This window comes from Neodiprion lecontei, chromosome 1 (assembly GCF_021901455.1).
Source record: "Neodiprion lecontei isolate iyNeoLeco1 chromosome 1, iyNeoLeco1.1, whole genome shotgun sequence".
Taxonomy (NCBI): domain Eukaryota; kingdom Metazoa; phylum Arthropoda; class Insecta; order Hymenoptera; family Diprionidae; genus Neodiprion; species Neodiprion lecontei.
This window is the reverse complement of record NC_060260.1, coordinates 72,518-93,989: the sequence shown is the minus strand read 5'-3', so window position 1 is coordinate 93,989 and position 21,472 is coordinate 72,518. Positions and strand designations below refer to the sequence as shown.

Sequence of the window (21,472 nt, the reverse complement as noted above, 5' to 3'; positions counted from 1 at the left end):
TATTAATCATACTGATAAGACCCAGGATTTACGAAATTTTTATCACTAAGAACTTTAATATGTATTATGAAAATACATATACTTCTTATAATTGTATCTTATTAATTGGATGATGTAAAGAGATCTACAGTCAAGCACAATTAAATGTAGCATATCCTAAGCATGTACTCCTTGCCAGTTGTGAAATTGTATATAAAACAGGAATAATCTATTTTTGTGTGTAGAACAATTTCAAGCGGAACTGGAAATTTCGTTTTAAGAAAATTAACAGAACGTTGTGGTTACAGATACGTCAGCACATTAGAGGCTTTGTTGCCTAAGAACTTTTATACAGCGTGGCCGTAGTAATGTGTTTGTGTCCAAATACATGTTACAACTTGTATGTACTTGAAATTTCAACCAAAATTCATGCAATAAGTAGTTGAGTCATCGAACACTTGCGAGTTGTGAACATTTTTTAATAAATCCGTAAACCATTGCAAGAACCATAGTATACTTGCGTCTATACATACCAATTGAAAGGGTTTTCACCCTCATGGTATTTTTCAAATAGATCTTTATGATTACCCCAGAATTATATTTCATTTTCATAATTAATCAACGCCTATGACAATCTTTAATGTTGATTATTGACAAGTTTAAGAATCAATGACAGAAATTTGTCTGAATTTTCTATTAGCATATATTATTTTTTCAAATTGCTTGCAATTGGACAATTGTGCGAATTTTCCATATCTTGCATTAGAGATTACTTTACCTATCCCAAAACCTATATTTACATCTTCATTTTATTCAATAATGTACGAAGTTCAAAATTATGGTAATATATTCTTGACGTGTTTATTCAAACAACAAATCAGGAAACACTCAATGGGTTTTGTTCCCAGCTGGACGTTTGATACAGTCGTGGATCGCTGATACTCAATGTTGCTCTTTTGTAGAAGTAATAGTATATAACTGCAACTGCGTGGTGTATTGATGTGAGATTATATTTGACAATGGAAGAGCCAAGTGTCGATAGTGACAACTATGGCGTAAGTAAGTAAAAATTATCATGTTGGATTATGGAAAATACTTGGATCGTTAATCCTAATGTTATTATATTTGCCTTGAATTTGCTCAAAAAAGTAGCAAAAATTTATAGTTCTTTAGTTAGTGACTCACCTATTCTGTGTGTAGCATACATAATATGAAAACCTTTATTCCAATGGTGAATTTGTGGAGAGGGCCATCGGTAAGTCATATGCCAAGAATGCAATGTAATACTAAGAACAATATAAATGACACAAAGCATTATTGCCAAGCGAAATCTTGAATATAGTAGATATATCAGTCCAACCTACGAGTAACGGGAACAACAGCATTTGATGAAAAATTCATAATCTATCAGAGACGTTTGCCTGACAATGCGCATAATACTGTACTCACCCGAAATATGTAGGTAGAGAAAAAGCTACCTAGAAGTATGGTCAATGACACCATTAAACATAAGTCTTGAGTTCTGCAACAAAGGAGCAGAAAGTATGCTTTTCATTACTTTGTACATAGTGCAAATGTCTCGAAACGTGGGGAAGATGTAAGTTTTCGTGCAGATATGTTGTGTGTACTTGCATATAAAGAATGAGCACATCAACCGGCTGGTTTTGGCACAATATAACAACTGCATTTACACTAGCGTCGTAAAGCAAAAGTATGTATTGTAGTATGAATAGTATTGTATATTGTTTTGTCCAAGAGAAGATCATCTTAGTATGTGTGGATAACTTTTGTGAAAACGACTTAGGTCTTATCTCCATTCAGCTTAATAGCTGCTGTGATATTTCGTACGGTTGTCATGGCAATGGTAGACTTGCACTCCATCTTGCTCACTGCGACCCCATTGTGGTTGGAGACTAAACTCGAAAGTGACTACACGTGGAAAAAATCGATAGTTTAGTCATAAAATGTTAAATTATTGCGATTTTTACTAGACCCACTTTTTTACAGTCCGCTCTTTGTTTCACACTAACCATTGAATCTTTTGTGTATGTTCCAAAATGCGGGTGATTCCAATTTCTTATATATTTAGTAGGGTTGTAACACATATCTCCTGTATAATTGCAAAACAATGCAATTTCTACATCATTTCCGTGCAGTCATAAAAAATTTGTGTCATTTGTCTTCACATATATTTAGCCAACGTACCAGCATGCATCAATCAAGACTTGGAAAGTCACTGAAATGTCATTAGCTTACCCCATGTTGTAATGAGCATAATGTGGTTCAAAAGCTATCCCTCGTTACCATTCGTTAATAATCGTATTAGGATCAAGTGTGACTAAATTCAAAAACAACTTTCGTATTTTATTGAATATTCACATGTAGAACTATTCCTAACAATTTTACAGGCATTTACTAATAGTATCATATATATAACTATGTCAGATGCTTTGGATTATTCTGATCTTTCATCTTTTCATGCAACGAAGGTTGCAGTGGTGTTTCTTTCAGCTCCTTTTCAGGGATGTAGAGTTTAAACGTCCTGAAGTATTTCAATATATTACCTGTAAAATAATCAGTTTTCATATTGCACGAAAAAATACAGGTATCTTGGGTAGATAGGGGCTTCACTAGTGATTGTATTAGAAAAATAAACCGACATCATTAAATTTAATATTAATTTCAGAGTTTGGCAACTCAGAAGTGCATGAATGTGCAGTCCATTGCAACCACATTACTATAGAGCTGTCTGAAGATTATGTGTTATAGCAACGGCAACCTCACTCTTGTGCAACTTGATACAGAGCTGAAATGTGTGACTAAATGCACTATGTGATACAACTAGTCGAAATACCTTGCTCTCTGTGCGAGTGCAGTCTCTTGTGATGTAAAAAGCAGGTTTTTGATTATCTCTGTATAAAAATTAGTTACTGCATAATTCATGACGATGTTCCACTTTAATGTTTAACATGTATGAAAACTCAAACAAGTTGAGAAAACTGTCATACTTATTGAACTTATAACAAAGAATTTCGATTGTTGGTGCATTCAAAATTGTGTCATCGCAGGCACGCTCCAATCATGACCCTTAGATGGCCTGTTAATTTTTTGTACGCTTGTTAGTGGTAAATTGATCATACTTGTAGATTCGAGACTGAGTTTATACTCAGCAGCTATTTCAGCAGCAGTGTGTTTTGTTGGCTCTGTATTATGATCTGTTATGAATTTGATAGCTTGGCGCAAAGTACATCTCCCTATCGTAACTTCAGTTGGTTCAAAAACGCCAAACTCCAAGTCATCCCTGACAGTTCTGGACTGGGGAAGAGGCCGATCTGGATTTTTGACATGAAGTTTCTCCATCATCTGTAATTTCCAGATATAACGTAACAGAATACTCAACTCATCTACAACGGATTACGTAACTATTGGAATGATAAGTGTTACCTCTGCTGTATGAGATACAAGGTAGACATTTTTCAGATGATGATCAAGCTTCGCATCTTTCATGTTATGTTTTTTCAGGAAATCAGAATCTGCTGTAAATTTATTAAATGCCGATTGTACAACTACTTGGCAATGGTAACAGCAAGAATCAGGAAGTCATATTCATTGAGTTGATACTTGCAGGGCGTTGCGAACACTTGCCTTCGTTCATTATTTCAGATTGTCTTGCAGACGGTTTGTGGTGAGGTGCGGGAGTTGGTTTTTCTTTCGAAATAACTTTGTGGGCACGGTTCTCGATATTGAACCTTTGCAATTGTCGTGACAGCATTGACATTCCCTTTCCCATTTGGCTATCTACTTAATATTGATTACCTTAAACGTATCAAGAATGTAACATAAATACTGGCTTGTTTGTGACTTAGAGATATGATAAACATGCTCTACGCGGATAAGTAACCCGGCTCTACATCGGCTGCGAGAGATTCTTTAGAGAGGTTAGAGTTAGGCTCACATTGGCTCACGTCGTATCGATGCGGAAAACAGAAGAAGACGTTACTCAAAATAACAATTGTAGACTTGTCAACGGAGTCTTTCTCCGCGGTGGCGAGGCTAAAAAATGTAGCTCCATATACTTAGCCCGTCCTCAATATCCGAATGAGTGGATTTAGTTTTTAATAGCTCGTTGGACATTTGTTGGTGTTGATAGTGAGTTCCCGACGTTTAATAGTCAATAGTTGAGTGGTTGTGAATGGCGAAAAGTATCTCAGCTCGGCACTTTTTGGCCCCTGAAATGCGGGAGACGATGGGAATAGTAACACGTGTCAAAAAATTACACATTTTTTTTGGGCGATTTTCGAAATATGAGTAACTTTCCTGAATTCCGCTACAAAAGAGCGATATACCCGCGAACTTTGAATTCTTTCTGTTTGTTTGTTTATTTAATACCTAATATAGGAAGAAAGAGTGGGAGTTTTCTCAGTCCGTAAGGGTAGGAGTGCTAAATGCTTTTCAGAACAGGCTATATGACTTCAACTTTCACGGATCAGTGAAAGGCGGAAATTGATATCTTCAATCGACGTTGTTTTCATATCATCAATACTCCTGTTTACGTATCATGGAAACTATCAGAAACTATCATATGTATATTTTGTTCTGCCCCAGAAAAAAAGTCCAAGGCCTGGGTAATATATATAGACTACGCAGTCAAGAACGACCGAGTACGTAGATACCGGATGAACTTCGGATTGACCGATTTGAGTTGCTGAGGTTTTTTTATAATTTGGAGCTCTTTCTTTCTCGCGAGAGAGGAGAGCGGTCATTCGTCACTTGGTGATTGTTTGTAGTACTTCCACTTACGTACATGGTTATTTATAGAGAACCAATGGATATCCATCACCGATTTCAATCACACCGCAAACATTCGGGATTTCTGTAGAGTCTATTAGAGATCCACCATGAATATGGATCTTTTATGGAGCTGTGCGCATGGATTTCGCAAACGGCATATAAAAAAAGTAACGCACTCGTCATTTGCTGAGCCTCAGTCAACTTTCTTACGAGCATTGACTGAAGAATATATCTTCAGTTATAACGTTACGAGTAACGAAGTTTTCAATGTTGATCGCGCAGTTTGTGCATTGATTTTATTCTTCTTGGTTCTGAGACAAAGCACGGCATTTGCAAGCCGGTGGTCATCGCGCGGGGATATCTATTGCAGAGTGTACAGTGACAGTGAAGCATCTTGCCGTGAGTATTTATGAGATATATCTGAAAAGTGCAAAAGTATTTTTTCAACACGTTCATGGAATTGTGCCTCGCCTTAATTTTTCTTGTATGTAAGGACGTAAGGTGAATGGAAAATTGCTTACTTCGAGCGTGGATTTCGTTACCTTCCCGTCGTTTTCCCAAGGAGGTAATGAGCAATAAAATAAAACTGAATGATCTCGTTTGTCAATCATTGTTCTCATGATTAATTCATGTAAGTGAAATCAAACGTGAAACGCAATTATTTTATTTCGCCCAAAATTCACGATAAGGGCCTTATACATGCTCTTGTTAGAAACAGCCCGGTGTACAACAGGCGTAGGGGCTACTTCTACCGAATAGCCTTCAGCACCCTCGATTCGAACTTGTGTATCATCATGTGACCAAGGGTACAAATCATACACCAACATCATACATCATATCATACATAGTATGAACGTTCGAAATCCAAATTTCGAATGTTCGGATGTTCAGAAATTACATTTCGACGTTACCGAAAGTTTTTTTTTTTCATATAATATTCGACCACGCTAATCAATCAGCAGAATTCCTCAGTCCGGAAATAAACGCGCAGTAGAGAGGACGTACGAAAATCGCGCTCGGCAAATTTCGAGCATCAAGTCCTCTATCTCCTGGGTACTGCGCTCCAGGTCGTCCACCTGGTGAATTTCGACTTCCAAGGCGAGCACTCCGTAGCTTCTGTGCCTTAGATCCTTTACCTGTGGAGTCTCGAATTTCAGGACGAACACTCCGTAGTTCCTGGGCTCCAAGTCGTCTACCTGGTGAATTTCGGTTTTCTGGACTAGCGCTTCGCATTTCCTGGGCTCCGGGTCGTCTACCTGGTAAATTTCGTCTTTCAGGACTCGACTTTCAGGACGAACGATCTGTAGTTCCTGGGCTCCAGGTCTTGTACCTGGTGAATTTCGACTTTCAGAACAAGCGCGCCGCAATTCCTGGGCCCCAGGTATGAGAACTTATTTTGTTTTAATAGTTAAATCATGTGTATTAATAAATAAATACGGATAATCACGTTCATCGTGCCCCAGGTTTTTCTCTTCCAAAGTGAGTGTCCCAATTACGTCGAATTTAAAAATTCAATCTATTACTTGATAACTCAATGGTATCAAGTAATGTTATGTTATACATCCCACTAAATTATTCGTTGTCCTAGAGCCTCTAGAGCTCTTACGTGAGTTTGTCGAATAAATGAACTGACGAAATGCTGTGAACCTAGCCTTGCATGCTTACATATTTCAGCATTGCGAACGCATTAATATAATTATCGTATATCCATGTGAAATATGTTGTAATAAATATAGAAATATTTATTAAAATTATTTCATGAACTTTATATTTTTATAAATATTATGCGCTGTGTGGGTACGACCGTATAAGTACAGATTACCTAGGCACATACCTATAAATCCCACGAGGCCCTGAAGAATCGTATTGATAATTAATACGTAATTGTGGTAAAGCATCGGAGTAGACCACAGAATTTTCTCCCTCACATCAAGTATAATCTATTAGTTTATAAAGTCATAAAAACGTCGTTTATATAAAAACTTATTAAGTTATTGTTAGTGCAGCAACTCCTACGTGATTGCGCTTTCGAAATACACGCAGACCAAGCGGTTACCTGGACATTTTCAACGGAGCCTACGTAACAGAAGATTGGTTGATTAATCGCATGTAAAGGTCCGTCAATGTAATACATGTGGGCATAGCGTATCTATTAACGTCTTCTGCTTGTGAACGATAGTACATCGTGGCAATCATCAGGTTTCAAGCGCAGAATAAGTTGACCAACGGCTTACAAATCTATAAATAAGCAATTTTAGATGTGCCATTGCTTTTACCACGGCCGCACTTGCGTCTTCGCGACACAGAGCTTACGACTCGTATAAATTACTTCACGGTGTTGCTCAGGTAAGCTTTCGAATATTGAAAAAAAAAATAATTAATAAGTGTTGATGTATAATGCAATATATGCTGTGCATTTTCTTATGATATTATATAGTACCTACTATTCAACTATTTGTGAAACTGGCCAGATATAAGTTGAGTGTAGTTTAATTATTATTTAGAAATGACGAGAGAGCTGCACATCATTCCGAGCATCCCGATAAAGCTACAGGAGGTAAGATGATATTACGCAGTCAATGAGCTGCCAAGTGATAGTAAACATACGCGTTGTATAAACATAAAAATATGAATAGCAAAGGCATACCCCTCATCCATTTCTGTTATTTTTATGAACGTGCACTCCTTCACCCGAAACGGGGCAACCAATAGCTAGTTCCTTGGATCTCTTCCAGCTAACCGAGTTGAGTGTCTATTTTCGGATAAGATTGTATATTACACTTTAACAAGCGGTTGTACATCTTGAACTTATGCCTATGCGCCTATCCCTCGAAAACTAAATGTTAGGGACGGGGCGACGATGTCGGTAAATCGTCACATATTACACACGGTTACTTAGATAAGAATTAAATATTGTTTATTTCCGACTAACCCGTAATAGGTACTTTATTGACCTGAGAAGCGAAACAAAAGTAGCATGTGATTCCCTCATGTTTTTCCCGCAAATTTACTTATTCCCCTCATTTGCGGGGAAAATGTATTATTTCCCGCAAATTCAAAATGCTCCGCTTTTGTAGGTGGATCCCACTTTTGAAGTTAATAAAGTGGCCACGTTACGGTTAAGTCGGTAATAAATTCCTACGTGTAACATGGGAATAAAAGCCGATTATTCCCTCGGTTGATCACTGCCCTCACTTCGCTCATCCAGTAAACCGTCGCCTGAGAATAACCTGTTCTACTTTATTCCCTTGTCGCGTAATGTACTATATTTATCCGCAATTGATATTTCTGCGTATAGAGTGATGTAGTTTGGATGAAACAGAAAGAAATTTATTCGCTGATGAAGGTTTTATTTGGTTTTACGTAATTTCGTAAGACAAAGAGGGAATCAAACTAAAACTAATTGCAAAGTGAAAACCAAATGGCTAAGGGTTTAAGTATTATTTCAGTATTCCCCGGACTTCTGTGGCAATATAGATGGAAAATTATTATAATGACTTTATGGACTACGATAATTATATTATCCACGATTATACTATCACTGTTTACACCGATCAGTGTAAAGGTAACTTTATAGGTAATTCTAAGCTGAAAGTAAATCGTATTTAATGTTCGGCAGCGTAATTGGAATTGTGGTGAACTTGACGATGAGAAAAATTCTCTGCACCTGCCATAATATTATAGGGTAGGCACGAGACGGACTGGTACGGAAGACGCGATCATGTCAAATACGATAATTAAATCGTGTCGTCTTGTAGCCTGGCAGACATATAATTTAAGCGATAGTGAGGAATGTCAACAACATCAGGGGGCATGCGTATGGTATGTATAAAGTTAACCGACGCGGCGCGGCGCGTGGCTTGTCTTGGCCAGCTGCGCAACTCTTATTGATCGCCGGAATCACGCATTTTAACGATGCCTTATGTATTCGACGTATTCTATACGTATACTTATAAAACGCACAAAAATAGAGATACATTCCATATGGGTACACTACAATATGACGGGATGTTCGCTGACATTGCCGTCACTCTCACAATCAGTCATTGTGCCGTATATTTTGTACGTGTGTAAGTATGGGTTAACCTTTACGAATCTCCCGTTTTTTTTTGTTCCTGCAGCAAGAACCCCGGTAAATAAGAACATATGTCCTTTGTACGGATGACCATCTTGCGGGATGACTGGCTAGTAATAGCCGCATTACGAGAAGAATGCTTATATATTCCGCAGGCTGTACGATCTGGAGTGTAGTGCATTAACGCTAGTGGGGAATACAATGTCGCGACGCAGCTTCCAGCCATGTAGCTTCATTCAAAAGAACCCTGTACGATTACCATCCCCTAGCTTTGCGCTTAATCGTTGAGGGACGCGTCTGCGCTGTTCTTCGATCCGTCGAGGCGGGTGGACGGGCGGCCCCACCTATTCTCATCGGGTATATCACTTGCAGAGTGCATTGCGCTAGTACCGTAAAATTTCTCGGATAATAGTGTAGGAAGACGAAAGGCGGGACGGGACACCCGTCGATCTGCGAGACAGACATACCGGAGCCGAGATCATGGTCACGGATAACACGAATCAGGTGATTTAGCGATTCGGTACATTAATACTATAAAATAGGTGTATTTGATTTCTTACCGGGAATGGAGAATACCTATACGAGGGTGTTGGCAGAATCGAATAATCGTTCTCGTATCAACATCAGATCGACGTCAGCTCTATTCTTTATTTATAAAACTTGTATACTGTGCAATATGCATGCCGGCTACACACATACGATGATTCGCAGAACTTACCATGGTATGGCTGTAACGATGTGTTAAAATTTTCAGCATACAACCCCGTCAAACGCTTAAATACAGACGTGGTATAACTAGTGATACCGATTTTGTCATTCTCTCGATAGTATACCTACAGTCGCAAATGTACATACCTGTAATATTATAATATAGCTATGGTAATATCATTTTTAAATTCATTTTCACATTTATTTATATTGGTTTTCACATCTTGGCACACACCGGTTTCTTCTCGACATATTATTCGATTAAAGGCGATCGCCTTTTAAAATATCTCTACTACGTCCATTCCGCACTGCGAATACGTCGCCGGGGTAGCACAATATGCCAGTTGCGTTGTGCAGTATAATATACTTCGTCCAGCTAATTCGATCCAATCACGCAACAACGAGTTCGTTCGCGTATACGGGGTGATAGACGGGAAAATATGTCATGTGTCAGTGACAGCATGAACCTCACCCGATGTACCCTGCATGTACACATCATGCCGGCACGTACGACGAGTCTTCTTTGAGTACATTACTAAATAGTATAACTATAAATATGTAATAATTCCTTTAACAACAACAATTATGTCTTTGATATATCTTTCAGGCTGATGATACGACGGCACTCCTACGGGCTGCTCGATCCGGAAATCTGGAAAAAGTTGTGGAATATCTGGATACAGATTTGGACATCAATACAGCTAATTCGGTAAGATGCGCCGATTATCCGCTAACACCCCTTCCCCCATTGTCCATCATTAAATCTATCGTTGTAACGTACAGTAGTTAATATATGGGATACAAATTTTAAAGATCACACTAACTACTTACAAGCTTTGAATTTTTAACTCCCAGAATTAATTCCGAATATATAATAGGGATCGATCGGACACTGTACCTAGATGAAACATACCTTGAAACATACCTAGTGTTAGCCTCTGACAGGTTATAGGCCGGAACAAACTGCGGGATAGAATAAAATAGAATATAATCAAGATCCACAAAATAGTATCAAGTACTAAGTAGTTCAAGGATACGATGTTGCTAATGCTAGTATACTAGACGTGGATTGTAAGGTTCAAATGCAGGCACATCGGCTGCCATAGGTGTAAGTAAATGTTCAACAAGTTAGGAGAAGATGAGTAAAGTGATGTTGAGAATTTACGGGGTATACGCTACAGGTCAACTTTAACGAGAGAGACGTAATGGAATTTACGAAGAGTGAAATCTGGAATTAACATGTTCCAAACATGTCATTGACGCAGCCACTTCCTGATGATTTGATTTAAAAGCTGCAAATGTCTGAGATAACTGTGAAGCAGAACTTTTACTTACCTATAACATATTTATAAGAAACGCTTTTCTCTCTCTCTCTCTCTCTCTCTCTCTCTCTCTCTCTCTCTCTCTCTCTCTCACTCACTTGGGTCTGACGTCCAGTCATAAATAATAAATAATCTTTTATAATTTCTCATGTTTTTTACAAGCCTGCCCTCTATACATATGCATATATACACCTATATACCTATATACCGACCGTAGTAGCTCACAATCAGGTCCTAGCACTCGTGGCTGCGAAGTGAGAGGGCTCGGATTCAAATCCCTGGCCTGTCCATTCGGTCCTGAGCGACAACTTGCAAAAATGTAGGACGGGTCGCGCCATTTAGGCGCTGGGTTGCTGGTCGTTGCTTTGGACTTGTGTCCGGCTATACATGGACAAGGTTTTCGGCAGTTCCACTTGTCCCTCGTGCAAATGCGGGTGTTTCTACTACGACTGCCGGAAAACTCCTGCTATACTCCTTTCTTCCTCTCACCGATTGCAAATATAATTTTGATTAATAAGGAATTATTATTATTATATATGACTATCAGTACATAAGGTACTATACCTATGTATACTATATAGAAAATATTAATTGTCTTACAGAACGGATTGAATGCATTGCACTTGGCATCAAAGGATGGACACGTGGAGATTGTGACAGAACTTTTGAAGCGTGGTGCTCGTGTCGATGCTGCAACAAAGAAAGGAAATACTGCTCTTCACATAGCTTCGTTAGGTAAGGCAATTCGTTACGTATATTATATGCGTAGGATACTTGAATATTTTTCAACGCAACGTTCTGTCCGCAACAAATTGTCCGCATACAGAGAGCGGCCGGAGAAGAAATGTGTCGATGGACCATAATTCGTTGTTGTAAACACGACATCTCGGGGTAATTTAGAAAAAGAAACATCTCGATTCGGTGCTTTCCGCACTTGTAACATGCAACATGTAGTACCATTCCTAATGTTTCATAACATACGTCTACGTATCACCTACTTCGAGGATCTATGCGAAATGTATTATCCAGACCAAGTTTATCAAGTAACTGCTCAGCCGTGTCGGTTTACACCTTTATGTTCGTCAGTACCTTTCGAAAGTCCGTATCAAAACCCTGAAAACTACTTCTTTTCGGGGCGCGATGACTCTCCTTATGCAAAGAGCTGCCCTCTACTGCATAGGTCATACTGTATTTTAATCATTGTCAGTCAGTTGTTTTTACATAATTTTCACTTGTCATATCGTTATAGCCGGCCAAGTGGAAATCGTGAATATCCTTCTACAGCACGGATCTACCGTAAACATACAGTCTCAAAATGGCTTTACACCTCTTTACATGGCAGCCCAAGAAAACCACGATCAAGTTGTCAAGATACTACTCTGTAACGGGGCCAATCAAAGTTTAGCGACTGAGGTACGAGAATTTGCTTGTATAGGCAAAAAATTTGATTATTACAAACGACCCATACCTATGTATGTATGTATGCATGTTTGTATGTACTTCATTATGACAGATTAGTATATCACACTTATGTATAATAGGATGGATTCACACCACTTGCTGTGGCAATGCAGCAGGGCCACGATAAGGTTGTCAGCGTATTACTGGAGAACGATTCCAAGGGTAAAGTTCGGCTACCCGCGCTTCATATAGCGGCTAAGAAGGATGATTGCAAGGCCGCAGATTTGTTATTACAGGTAAGCCATGGATTTTATATCGCGAGGATTCAGGGGGACATCTCTCCGCGTATTCTACTATCATTGGCCTGCAGAAGGGCGGGCCGCTTTACCGAATCCTCATGGTATATGATTTATACCGTTGAATAAAGAGGTGAAAAAAAGGAAGAAGCAGAGAAAGTGCAACACACCAATTGCCGAGACATTCTAATGTTTATCATTGTCGCCGCGACATAATATTATGTATTTTTGGGCGGTCGGGGATTCACTCGACTGTTGCGATTATAGTTCCGAGTCACGGGTAAAGGGTTGGTCGACAATACAGGCACACAAAAAAAAAGTATCTCTATACCCACGTGTTTTCGGACATACTGCCTGAAACATTAGTTCGTTGCCTTCGACATTGCAAAATTTTTCGTTGCGCAGGTAGAGTGAAAATATCCGACACATAACTCGAAGTATAATATACGTATATACCACCGTATATACAACACCGGATTCAGATTCAGCATGTCCAACAACATACAAGTTAGGTGGCTTAGTCCGCCGGACAAGACACTTTTATTTTGGTGCCTGTATAATTGACAAAAAAGAAACTATAAGTAATATTTTATAGTTTTGACACATTTCTTGAGTATATTTTCAAATTACATTATTTATCTGGATGAAAATTTCACGTGTAATTCTTATATTGCAAGACAATAAAATATATTTGCGCAAGTTTGTGCAGAGATATTTAGAGTTTCATGTAAATTTTTCGAGTTTATCCGAAGCGCTTTTCGGCACTTTACTACCTGATTGTTTGGTGACTTTTCTGGATTCAGCAGCAGCAGTCTACTTTCTTCTTTCAATATTTTTCTTCATTTTTCCAGAAAACTGATCCATTTCTCTGTAATCACACGATCGCATAACTTTAATGGTACAAAATCAGCAAAATATTTCACTGACCAAACTGGATAATTAATTTTTGTTTAACCCTTACTCAACATTAGTACAGTTATGTAAATACCCGCAGAACGATCACAAGCCAGACGTCACTTCAAAGAGTGGGTTCACACCTCTGCACATTGCAGCGCATTACAGTAATGAAGAAATTGCAGGTCTCTTAATAAAGAGGGGAGCAGATGTGAATTACTTAGCTAAGGTAAGAAAATTATACTGCTGATTAGACTTGTATAAATGTATACCTGTATTCCTACGTTATACACGTAGGGACAAACTTTTAGCAGCATATCTGTCACGGGAAATAATTGAGTGGTATTAAATTGTCGAATATTTGATCAGAGTGGTACAGATGATACCTCGAATGAAAAATGATTTTGAAGCTGAAAATCTTGACTTCAAGCTCCATTCTCCACACTTAGTCTATACTCATTGTTTCTCAAATAATCCTACCTTTTAAGTCACTCATGTCAAATCTGTAAAGTGAACCTTCGACTTCGCGCAATCATGCACGATTAACAACTTTTTTTTTTTTTAGATTTTCGAAGTAACCAAAAAAATACTTTCAAAAAAATTTTGATCTTACGTAACACGAGAAAAAGTCCTCTTTGACTCGAGTCTATCTTTGGTATTAAAGGACATACCTAGGAGAAACTGAAAAGAGGCTTTTCACGGGAAATCTCTATTCTTCAAGATGATAACACGGGAACACATGATTGCCATTTTTACAGAAGCTGTGTTGCGGTTAAGCTTAAATTTCGATCACCGAATTCTAAGGGCCATTTTTGGAAAGTTGTCTAATCTATCAGTGACATCGCGGGTAATTTTTGATCAAAGATTCAGAGAGGCAATTCTTACTTCTGATGCTGGATAACTTGGCGAGCAAAAATCGCAGACAAAATTTAAGAAAACAAACAATCGTTCGTCGCGCATCACTATACGCAAGGTTCAAGATTCACTCTACAAATTTGGCATGAATGGCTGAAAGACAGGATTACTTGAGTCAAAATGCGTATAGACTAAATCTGGGGAATGGAGCTTAATATAAGGATGTACAGGCGTCTGGGTCGAAATCGTGCTAGGTCGTTGAAAATTATACGGGCCCGTTAATCGTTTCCACGAGCGTATTATTTTCCACAACAAGAATAATATATGAGGGATTCTCCGTCAACTCGGCCACGTTTTTTTCGACCATCTTAGATCTGCCCCATAACTGGTTATATCAAAGTACTACTAGAAGGTACTCTATGTGAATTTTTTCAGATTTTCTAATTCATTATTTGAGAAATTGCCGTTTTTTTTCAAATGAATATATCACGCAAACTTGGAGTAACTGAAAAAAAATGACTTTACATAATTTACGTAATTTTGTCGGCAAAAAAAAGGGTCCTTTTTGAATAAAAAAAATAATTTCTTCCTTTTTTGGTAAAAAATCAGCGTTACCGGAACGTAAAAATTTTTTCAAAAATTCCTCTCGAAAGCTAACAAAAAATTACAACTTTTATGAATAGTCATTTTTTTTCAGTTACTCCAAGTTTGCGTGATATATTCATTTGAAAAAAAAACGGCAATTTCACAAATAATGAATTAGAAAATCTGAAAAGATTCACATAGAGTACCTTTTAGTAGTACTTTGATATAACCAGTTAGGGGCAGATCTGAGATGGTCGAAAAAAAAGTGGCCGAGTTGACGGAGAATCCCTCATATTTGACTGCAGCACAACATTAGTCCACTTCACGTCGCTGCCAAATGGGGAAAGATCAATATGGTGAAGTTATTGTTGGAAAACTCAGCAACGATAGACGCAAAGACACGAGATGGCTTGACGCCGTTACATTGTGCGGCAAGATCGGGGCACGATCAAGTCGTTGCAGTTCTTCTTGAAAATTCAGCACCGATCAGTGCACGAACCAAGGTGAGAAGGACGCTCCGATACTGTGTTTAATTTAATGATCGTACTTCTATAATCACACTGCATCCCATTATGTGAGTATTCGTGCACCAAATGTTAATAATGGGATCTACCCACGAACGTCTCTGAGAACACCCTTTCTAACCACGCGTTTTTACCTGACAATAAGAACCCAAGCAGGTCTGCCTGACAAAGGCCCTTGCCGTCTTGTTGAGGATTTGAAAAATATTCCACTCGTACTTTTTCGTCACTGTGGCCGAACATCAAGCTCCTGCTCTATACGTTATATCACATGCGGATATGAGATGTTGCATATTTACACTACACTAGGTAATATGTGTTACTAGAATGGTTTGGCGCCTCTACACATGGCTTCGCAAGGGGATCACGTGGACGCCGCGAGGGTTCTTCTGTATCACCGGGCACCGGTGGACGAGGTGACCATAGATTATTTGACATCTCTGCACGTAGCAGCCCACTGCGGCCACGTGCGGGTCGCTAAACTCCTCCTGGACCGCAGGGCTGATCCGAACGCGCGGGCTTTGAATGGGTTCACTCCCCTTCATATCGCCTGCAAGAAGAACCGTATAAAAGTGGTTGAGCTCCTCATCAAGCACGGTGCCTCCATCGAATCTACTACCGAGGTAAACAACTTCTGGCTGCATGTAAATGCGTAGGTATAGTATACGTAAAATACGTACCTACACCGATACTGTGTGAGAAAGTAATTTCCGGGAGCATATTATACATACCCATTGCGATGCGCGTTAAATGAAATGTGAATGCTCCGAGCAAGGACCGGGGCAATTCAATATTACACAACGGAGTCACCTCATCCGAGGCCTGCAAAATGAGGATAGTAAAGTACAAGTGAAATTTCGTTATCGCAAATATGTGACGAAGGTATCGATAGGACAACGGTATAATTATTTTTCCTATTTGATATACATACATTTTACCTTACCTACAATTGACCCGATATTTCAAAATCGTCCATTTTCTCAGACATTCAGCTGGCTGAAGCTTGGTACCTACCCAGGGGTCTATGAGAAACCCGGTTACGTGTCTAAGTTCGAAATTGAGAAATTCAGAATAGTGGATTCAAAGAGTTGGTTGTTCCGAATTTGTAAATATTGAAATCAGATTTATAATCAGTGATATCAGAAAAGCCGTGGTAACACAGTTTCATCGAAATAAGATAACTTGTTGCATTTCCGTCAAGTGCCTTGGATCTGCCATTTCGAATTCCCAAATTTAGAGCTAAGATTTGGAGTTGGGGACCTCAAAAAACCTCTCAATTTCTAGCTTTTATTTAATGGGAGGTAGGGATAAATGTATGACAATAAAATAACTATTTGCCTTTGTCGCATCATAGCTTGGTCAATATGCGCTTTGTAGCAATTATATTTTACTGTCCTTATTTTTCATGCACAACACCGCTATGAAGTTACTACATCCCGTGGTCTAGCACGACCAACGACCGAACTGATTACGTCAGGTACAGTGAATTTCCCACTCAATTAGATGGTTCTGCGAACAGCATGTACGACTTTTGGTACCTCGATCACCCACATTAGAGTTTGTCGACTTTCGTATTACAATATGACAGCTCCCTATGGGGGCTTTGCATGAAATCAACGAGTATACAGAAGGCCATATTGTTCTGGCCCGCGATCAGTAACCGAACCGAACATGGCAGCGGCCGTGAATTTGTTACCCAATTAGTATTTCTAGCAGCCACGGCTCTTGGTGCTCAATTAATATTGTGCTCCCATTAGAGTCGAAAATGAAATCATTGCACAAAATTACCTGGTATTGCTTGCCCAGAGCATTGCCAATAAGTACGATTAATGCTAATTAGTAATCGGACATAAAATGATTTCCAGTGTAAGAGGTACACCAGAGTAAGGTCAAATCTGGCTACCCGCGTTTCAGTGGATCAAAAATGAGGCACTAACCATTGATGTTTCCCAATATTGTTATGGGAAAAATGATATTAAAACCAAACCAGCGCTATAGCGACACCTGGAGCTGACACGTTGTGTGTTATCATATGGCAAACTCCAATTTATTGCTTTCCTGCTAAAATTAGAGAGGTTAGATCCGACATTATTCGGGTGTACAGCTATCTATAGTAGATACTATGGCATCCAATAAAATCGGTTTTGCCATAATATACCATTATAAGGAATTGTAATATCGTGTGCAGAAAGCCAAGTGGGCGCAGCTTATACCTATATTATATGACATCATTCAATTTTCTACAATTCTTATGTTTTCCAGTCTGGATTGACGCCCTTGCACGTGGCCAGTTTTATGGGGTGTATGAATATCGTTATATTCCTACTGCAGCACGAAGCCAATCCTGATGTCCCAACGGTGCGAGGCGAAACACCGTTACATCTTGCGGCTAGAGCTAACCAGACTGACATTATACGAATTTTGCTAAGAAATGGCGCCAAAGTTGACGCCCGTGCCAGGGTAAGATATTATTATAGAGAGGCTCGTTTCGATCTCCTCGGACCACTATTGTCATATGATTACATGCAGTCTCAAGGGCAAGGGGTAGAAAAGCAAATTAAGTGCACTTGTCCCGTTCCAATGGAAACCAACCAATTTCAGCTCTTATTGCAGCTGATGCAGGTTTCTTTTTATTCCGATGCCTTTTTTTCATTCAACCATCCCCGTGAGTGGTGATCAATGGTAAGCTGGTCATACCTAATTTCCACGTTGTCAGGTCCTGTTACAGGTACAATTATTTCACACACCGTTATTTCAATAAAATACAAGATCGGGAGTGGAGTATCGAATTGAAACAAATTGCTCACCGCGTTCCGTTTGCTTTCTCGCTCTGCGGCAAAGAAAAAAAAAAAAACATGCTTAGCTTCGAAATTCATTTCTTCAGAAAATGATGGGTTATTTAGGAAAGAAGTTCGTGACCAGGAGGTAGATTGAAGATGAAGTTTGTCGAAATTCCGGTCAGGAAGAAGAAAGTTTAATACTTTGAAAGACGTGAGAATAAAAATCGACGTTTCGGCCGGGCCCTGCCGACCATCCTCAGGAATAATTTAAAAAATGACGACCAGTACATGCTTGGGTGTTGTTAGTAGTACAGCATTTGGGATGGAAGTTATTCGGATCTTCGAAACGTCGATTTTTATTCTCACGTCTTTCAAAGTATTAAACTTTCTTCTTCCTGACCGGAATTTCGACAAACTTCATCTTCAATGATGGGTTAGTGAGACTGAACGGTATTATATCCTTTGTTCTATTATACCGTCGTAAGATTTGAATAAGCTGGCGGTCGATGTCCAACGCGCCCAATAATTTGCCGTCTGCGACTACGCGGATTTTCAGCTGCGTCGTTATAATCACGGCTACTTGCGGTCGCTGATTCTGGCCATAAGTCTGACCTTTGAATTGCGATTTTTTTTTTTTTAACAAACTGTAGTGTGGCCGATGCGTCCGTCGACGAGTAAAAAAAGTAGTTAAAAATCATCTCATTTTCATAAATATCGCGTGGGCCTCGGAATCTTTGAGTTGCTGATTAGAAACGAATGAAGTATACCATGCGTGATAGTAAATTGCGCGCAATATACATATTGCGTTGATCCCACACAATTTGTGATACATATCTATTTGTGGGTGTGACACGGGCGTGGATTATTATAGTATTAGATGAATTATATTCGGATGTCTACCGGTGTTTATTCAGGAACAACAAACGCCGTTGCACGTGGCGTCTCGACTTGGGAACGTGGACATCGTTATGCTTCTCCTGCAGCACGGGGCTGCTGTGGATACCGCGACCAAGGACATGTACACGGCGTTGCATATCGCGGCTAAGGAGGGACAGGAGGAGGTAACGTACATGGAGATTTCCAAATTAGCCGACTATATCAACGCACATAATAGTATCTATCTCTTCTGGACACGGCACCAAGAATATTTAATTTAATTTCATTTCATTTCATTCAGTTTATATAAGAATTCATCGCGTCCGCTGTAGAGACAATATGAGCTTTTAGTTGTAATTATATGCATACACCTATTCTCCTTCATATCAAAATTGGCATGGACGAACCCCAGCCCAGCCCACCCCACCCCATCTCATCAGTCACGCATATACGTACTTTATTTCTCTCTTTCTTTCTCATGTATCATATTTCCATTTTCGTACATTTTGTCGTTGGTAGTTGAATAAATATATGATTTGTTTGTGTATTCGCAACTCTTTATTTGCTACCCTTTTGAATATCGAGACGGACTAGAACCGCAGAGCCTTAAGGGAGAAGCGTAATCTTTGGTTAAAGATATGGTTCCAGTTTTTTCGCTGGCAGATACCGCTGTGATCGTGCAAAACCCTCCGCTACCAGGATCTAACCACGAGCGCGTACATATGTAAAGGTCGTATTTACGAGCTCACACTTGAATCATATACTTGCGCACAGCGCGTCGCGCATCCTTTAGCATTATAACGGTTGTAGCCGAGTAACAAGATAAATATAGACAGGGCAAGGGCTCTAATCCAGTGACAGAAAACAGTCAATCCTTAATGGTATCACAGCTGTTAGATTGGCGTGCAGCCAATATGCACCGTATCGCTGTACTCGGCTTCTGATTGAGTCGGCAATGCGCGGCTCAGAAGTATATAGGTACTCGGAGAGAAAAAGGTCGTGAAATCAACCGAATAGATTAAGCTGGTGGAAAATTTTTTGCTTCAATCATTATTTTGTGAAAATGAATATAACGTAGTTAACGTACAACAAATCCTGTCAAGTCAAGTCAACCGGATGAGTTATTTAAACTATGCAGTTAATTTGATTGAAAATTTGTCAGTCCCAAACAATTTTCAGTTGTGTCAACTCAACGATCCGTTTGAAGAAGAGGATACCTGCCATGAACTGCGTGTAATCGCTTCGACTGAATATTTTTTGTCACCAAAGAATTCAGTATTGCGCGGAATCAAAGAGCCTGTCCGAAAATTGCCTCATCTTGGGGCCTGATCGGATTTTTCTGAAACAAAGCCCCGCGAACATGACACGTACCATTCATTGTTCACAATGATACACTGAATATATTCACCAAATTTCAGTTAAAAATATTAAAAATGGTGAAAGTTATACACTTTGAAAGGATAACATTTCTCGAAATCAATTTTGAAGAAATTAAAAATACGATGAAATTGTGATCAAATGCATTTTCGTTTTTTATTGATAACAAACAGTGGCAATATGGCTGACAATGAGATAAACTACATTTCCACCTATGCGTCCGAACGGTCCCGCTCTCTTGTTGTTTCCGAGTTTTTTTGACCCTGTTTTTGGCTATTTAATAATGTCCAGATTATCCGAAAATTAGAGACTGGTAGAGAGAATATACTATAATGTGTACGTCCAGGCTGGATTCTCTCATGTAACAAAGGCGAAAAATATTACTCCGGAATCGATACGTTGCCAGACTTGACTCTTGTCAGTTCATTTTGTAGATCATATTTCAGGTTATTTGATGCAAAAGCCCCATAAGTACTACGGTAGGTGCTTAAAAAAAGAATGGGCAGCAAAATCGTGGCTGTTTGCATAAGTAGTTAAGTATGAAGTTCTCGATGGGTTCTTTTATTTGCACGAGATGACCTCCAGATAAGTCGTCTTTTTCTTTCAGGCGATGGGTAACTCTTGTGGTTGGATTTCTAAATTAAGCTGTTTATTTTCACAAACTGATTCTCATGGAGTACTAATGCATACAAAAATTCATCATTATAAGGCATTGCCGCTTCGAAATGAATCCAGCCTTGATTTCGTCAATCTGAAATTAAACGGTATTTGTACAGCGTATCTGGTGAACAAACGATATTTTATTTACCCTACGACAAAGTAAACTTGAATTATAACTGAACCGACGACGTCATGCCTTGTATGCCCGGGCCATGCGATGGGGGCGATAATATAGCACAGTTACGAATCTCCTTCTAGCTCATTGTTCGACAATTTTGACCAAACGAATATATTTTATTCCGGCTCCTACTTCGCGGAATTCACAGTATAACCACAGTCAGAATGCAGAAAA

At 39.1% G+C, this 21,472-nt stretch overlaps 3 protein-coding genes and 1 long non-coding RNA gene across 6 annotated transcripts; 1 reads left to right on the top strand and 3 right to left on the bottom strand.

The window, feature by feature from the left end:
• Positions 1 to 226: 226 nt before the first annotated feature.
• Positions 227 to 2,170, bottom strand: LOC107221827 (transmembrane protein 138). The gene is made up of 4 exons (XM_015660963.2): positions 1,612 to 2,170; positions 1,429 to 1,501; positions 1,165 to 1,339; positions 227 to 963 (listed from the first exon to the last, which is right to left on the bottom strand). Exons 1-4 carry the CDS (start codon positions 1,794 to 1,796, stop codon positions 857 to 859), a joined length of 540 nt encoding a protein of 179 aa, XP_015516449.1. The 5' UTR covers positions 1,797 to 2,170; the 3' UTR covers positions 227 to 856.
• A 152-nt stretch (positions 2,171 to 2,322) lies between these two features.
• LOC107221826 (protein NDUFAF4 homolog) lies at positions 2,323 to 4,219 on the bottom strand. 2 transcript variants are annotated; one of them, XM_015660961.2, is made up of 5 exons: positions 3,935 to 4,219; positions 3,625 to 3,795; positions 3,424 to 3,515; positions 3,120 to 3,342; positions 2,323 to 2,543 (listed from the first exon to the last, which is right to left on the bottom strand). In XM_015660961.2, exons 2-5 carry the CDS (start codon positions 3,767 to 3,769, stop codon positions 2,416 to 2,418), a joined length of 588 nt encoding a protein of 195 aa, XP_015516447.1. In that variant the 5' UTR covers positions 3,770 to 3,795; positions 3,935 to 4,219; the 3' UTR covers positions 2,323 to 2,415. The 2 variants fall into 2 exon arrangements, with proteins under 2 accessions (XP_015516447.1, XP_015516448.1); XM_015660962.2 differs by lacking the exon at positions 3,935 to 4,219 and having other exon boundaries at positions 3,424 to 3,512; positions 3,625 to 3,928.
• A 2,758-nt stretch (positions 4,220 to 6,977) lies between these two features.
• Positions 6,978 to 19,630, top strand: LOC107221832 (ankyrin-3). The gene is made up of 11 exons (XM_015660970.2): positions 6,978 to 7,116; positions 7,275 to 7,327; positions 10,161 to 10,262; positions 11,478 to 11,610; positions 12,125 to 12,288; positions 12,417 to 12,572; positions 13,567 to 13,695; positions 15,212 to 15,409; positions 15,754 to 16,050; positions 17,690 to 17,887; positions 19,122 to 19,630. The coding sequence occupies exons 2-11, from the start codon at positions 7,277 to 7,279 to the stop codon at positions 19,362 to 19,364; spliced, it is 1,671 nt and encodes a 556-aa protein (XP_015516456.1). The 5' UTR covers positions 6,978 to 7,116; positions 7,275 to 7,276; the 3' UTR covers positions 19,365 to 19,630.
• On the bottom strand, positions 10,054 to 11,435 carry LOC124296578. 2 transcript variants are annotated; one of them, XR_006906403.1, is made up of 3 exons: positions 11,088 to 11,435; positions 10,467 to 10,516; positions 10,054 to 10,205 (listed from the first exon to the last, which is right to left on the bottom strand). It is a non-coding gene; the product is annotated as an uncharacterized LOC124296578 (long non-coding RNA). The 2 variants fall into 2 exon arrangements; XR_006906402.1 differs by having other exon boundaries at positions 10,479 to 10,516.
• Positions 19,631 to 21,472: the final 1,842 nt, after the last annotated feature.

Coding starts and splice junctions, on each gene's coding strand:
- LOC107221827 (XM_015660963.2), bottom strand. CDS start 1,796: ATGGAGATAAGACCTAAGTCGTTTTCACAAAAGTTATCCACACATACT. Junction 1,502..1,611: donor GATGTGCTCATTCTTTATAT/GCAAGTACACAC, acceptor CCTTTGTTGCAG/AACTCAAGACTTATGTTTAA. Junction 1,340..1,428: donor TCTCTACCTACATATTTCGG/GTGAGTACAGTA, acceptor CGTTACTCGTAG/GTTGGACTGATATATCTACT.
- LOC107221832 (XM_015660970.2), top strand. CDS start 7,277: ATGACGAGAGAGCTGCACATCATTCCGAGCATCCCGATAAAGCTACAG. Junction 10,263..11,477: donor ACATCAATACAGCTAATTCG/GTAAGATGCGCC, acceptor ATTGTCTTACAG/AACGGATTGAATGCATTGCA. Junction 12,289..12,416: donor ATCAAAGTTTAGCGACTGAG/GTACGAGAATTT, acceptor TATGTATAATAG/GATGGATTCACACCACTTGC.
- LOC107221826 (XM_015660961.2), bottom strand. CDS start 3,769: ATGGGAAAGGGAATGTCAATGCTGTCACGACAATTGCAAAGGTTCAAT. Junction 3,343..3,423: donor TTGTATCTCATACAGCAGAG/GTAACACTTATC, acceptor TGGAAATTACAG/ATGATGGAGAAACTTCATGT. Junction 2,544..3,119: donor ACTCAGTCTCGAATCTACAA/GTATGATCAATT, acceptor ATTATTTTACAG/GTAATATATTGAAATACTTC.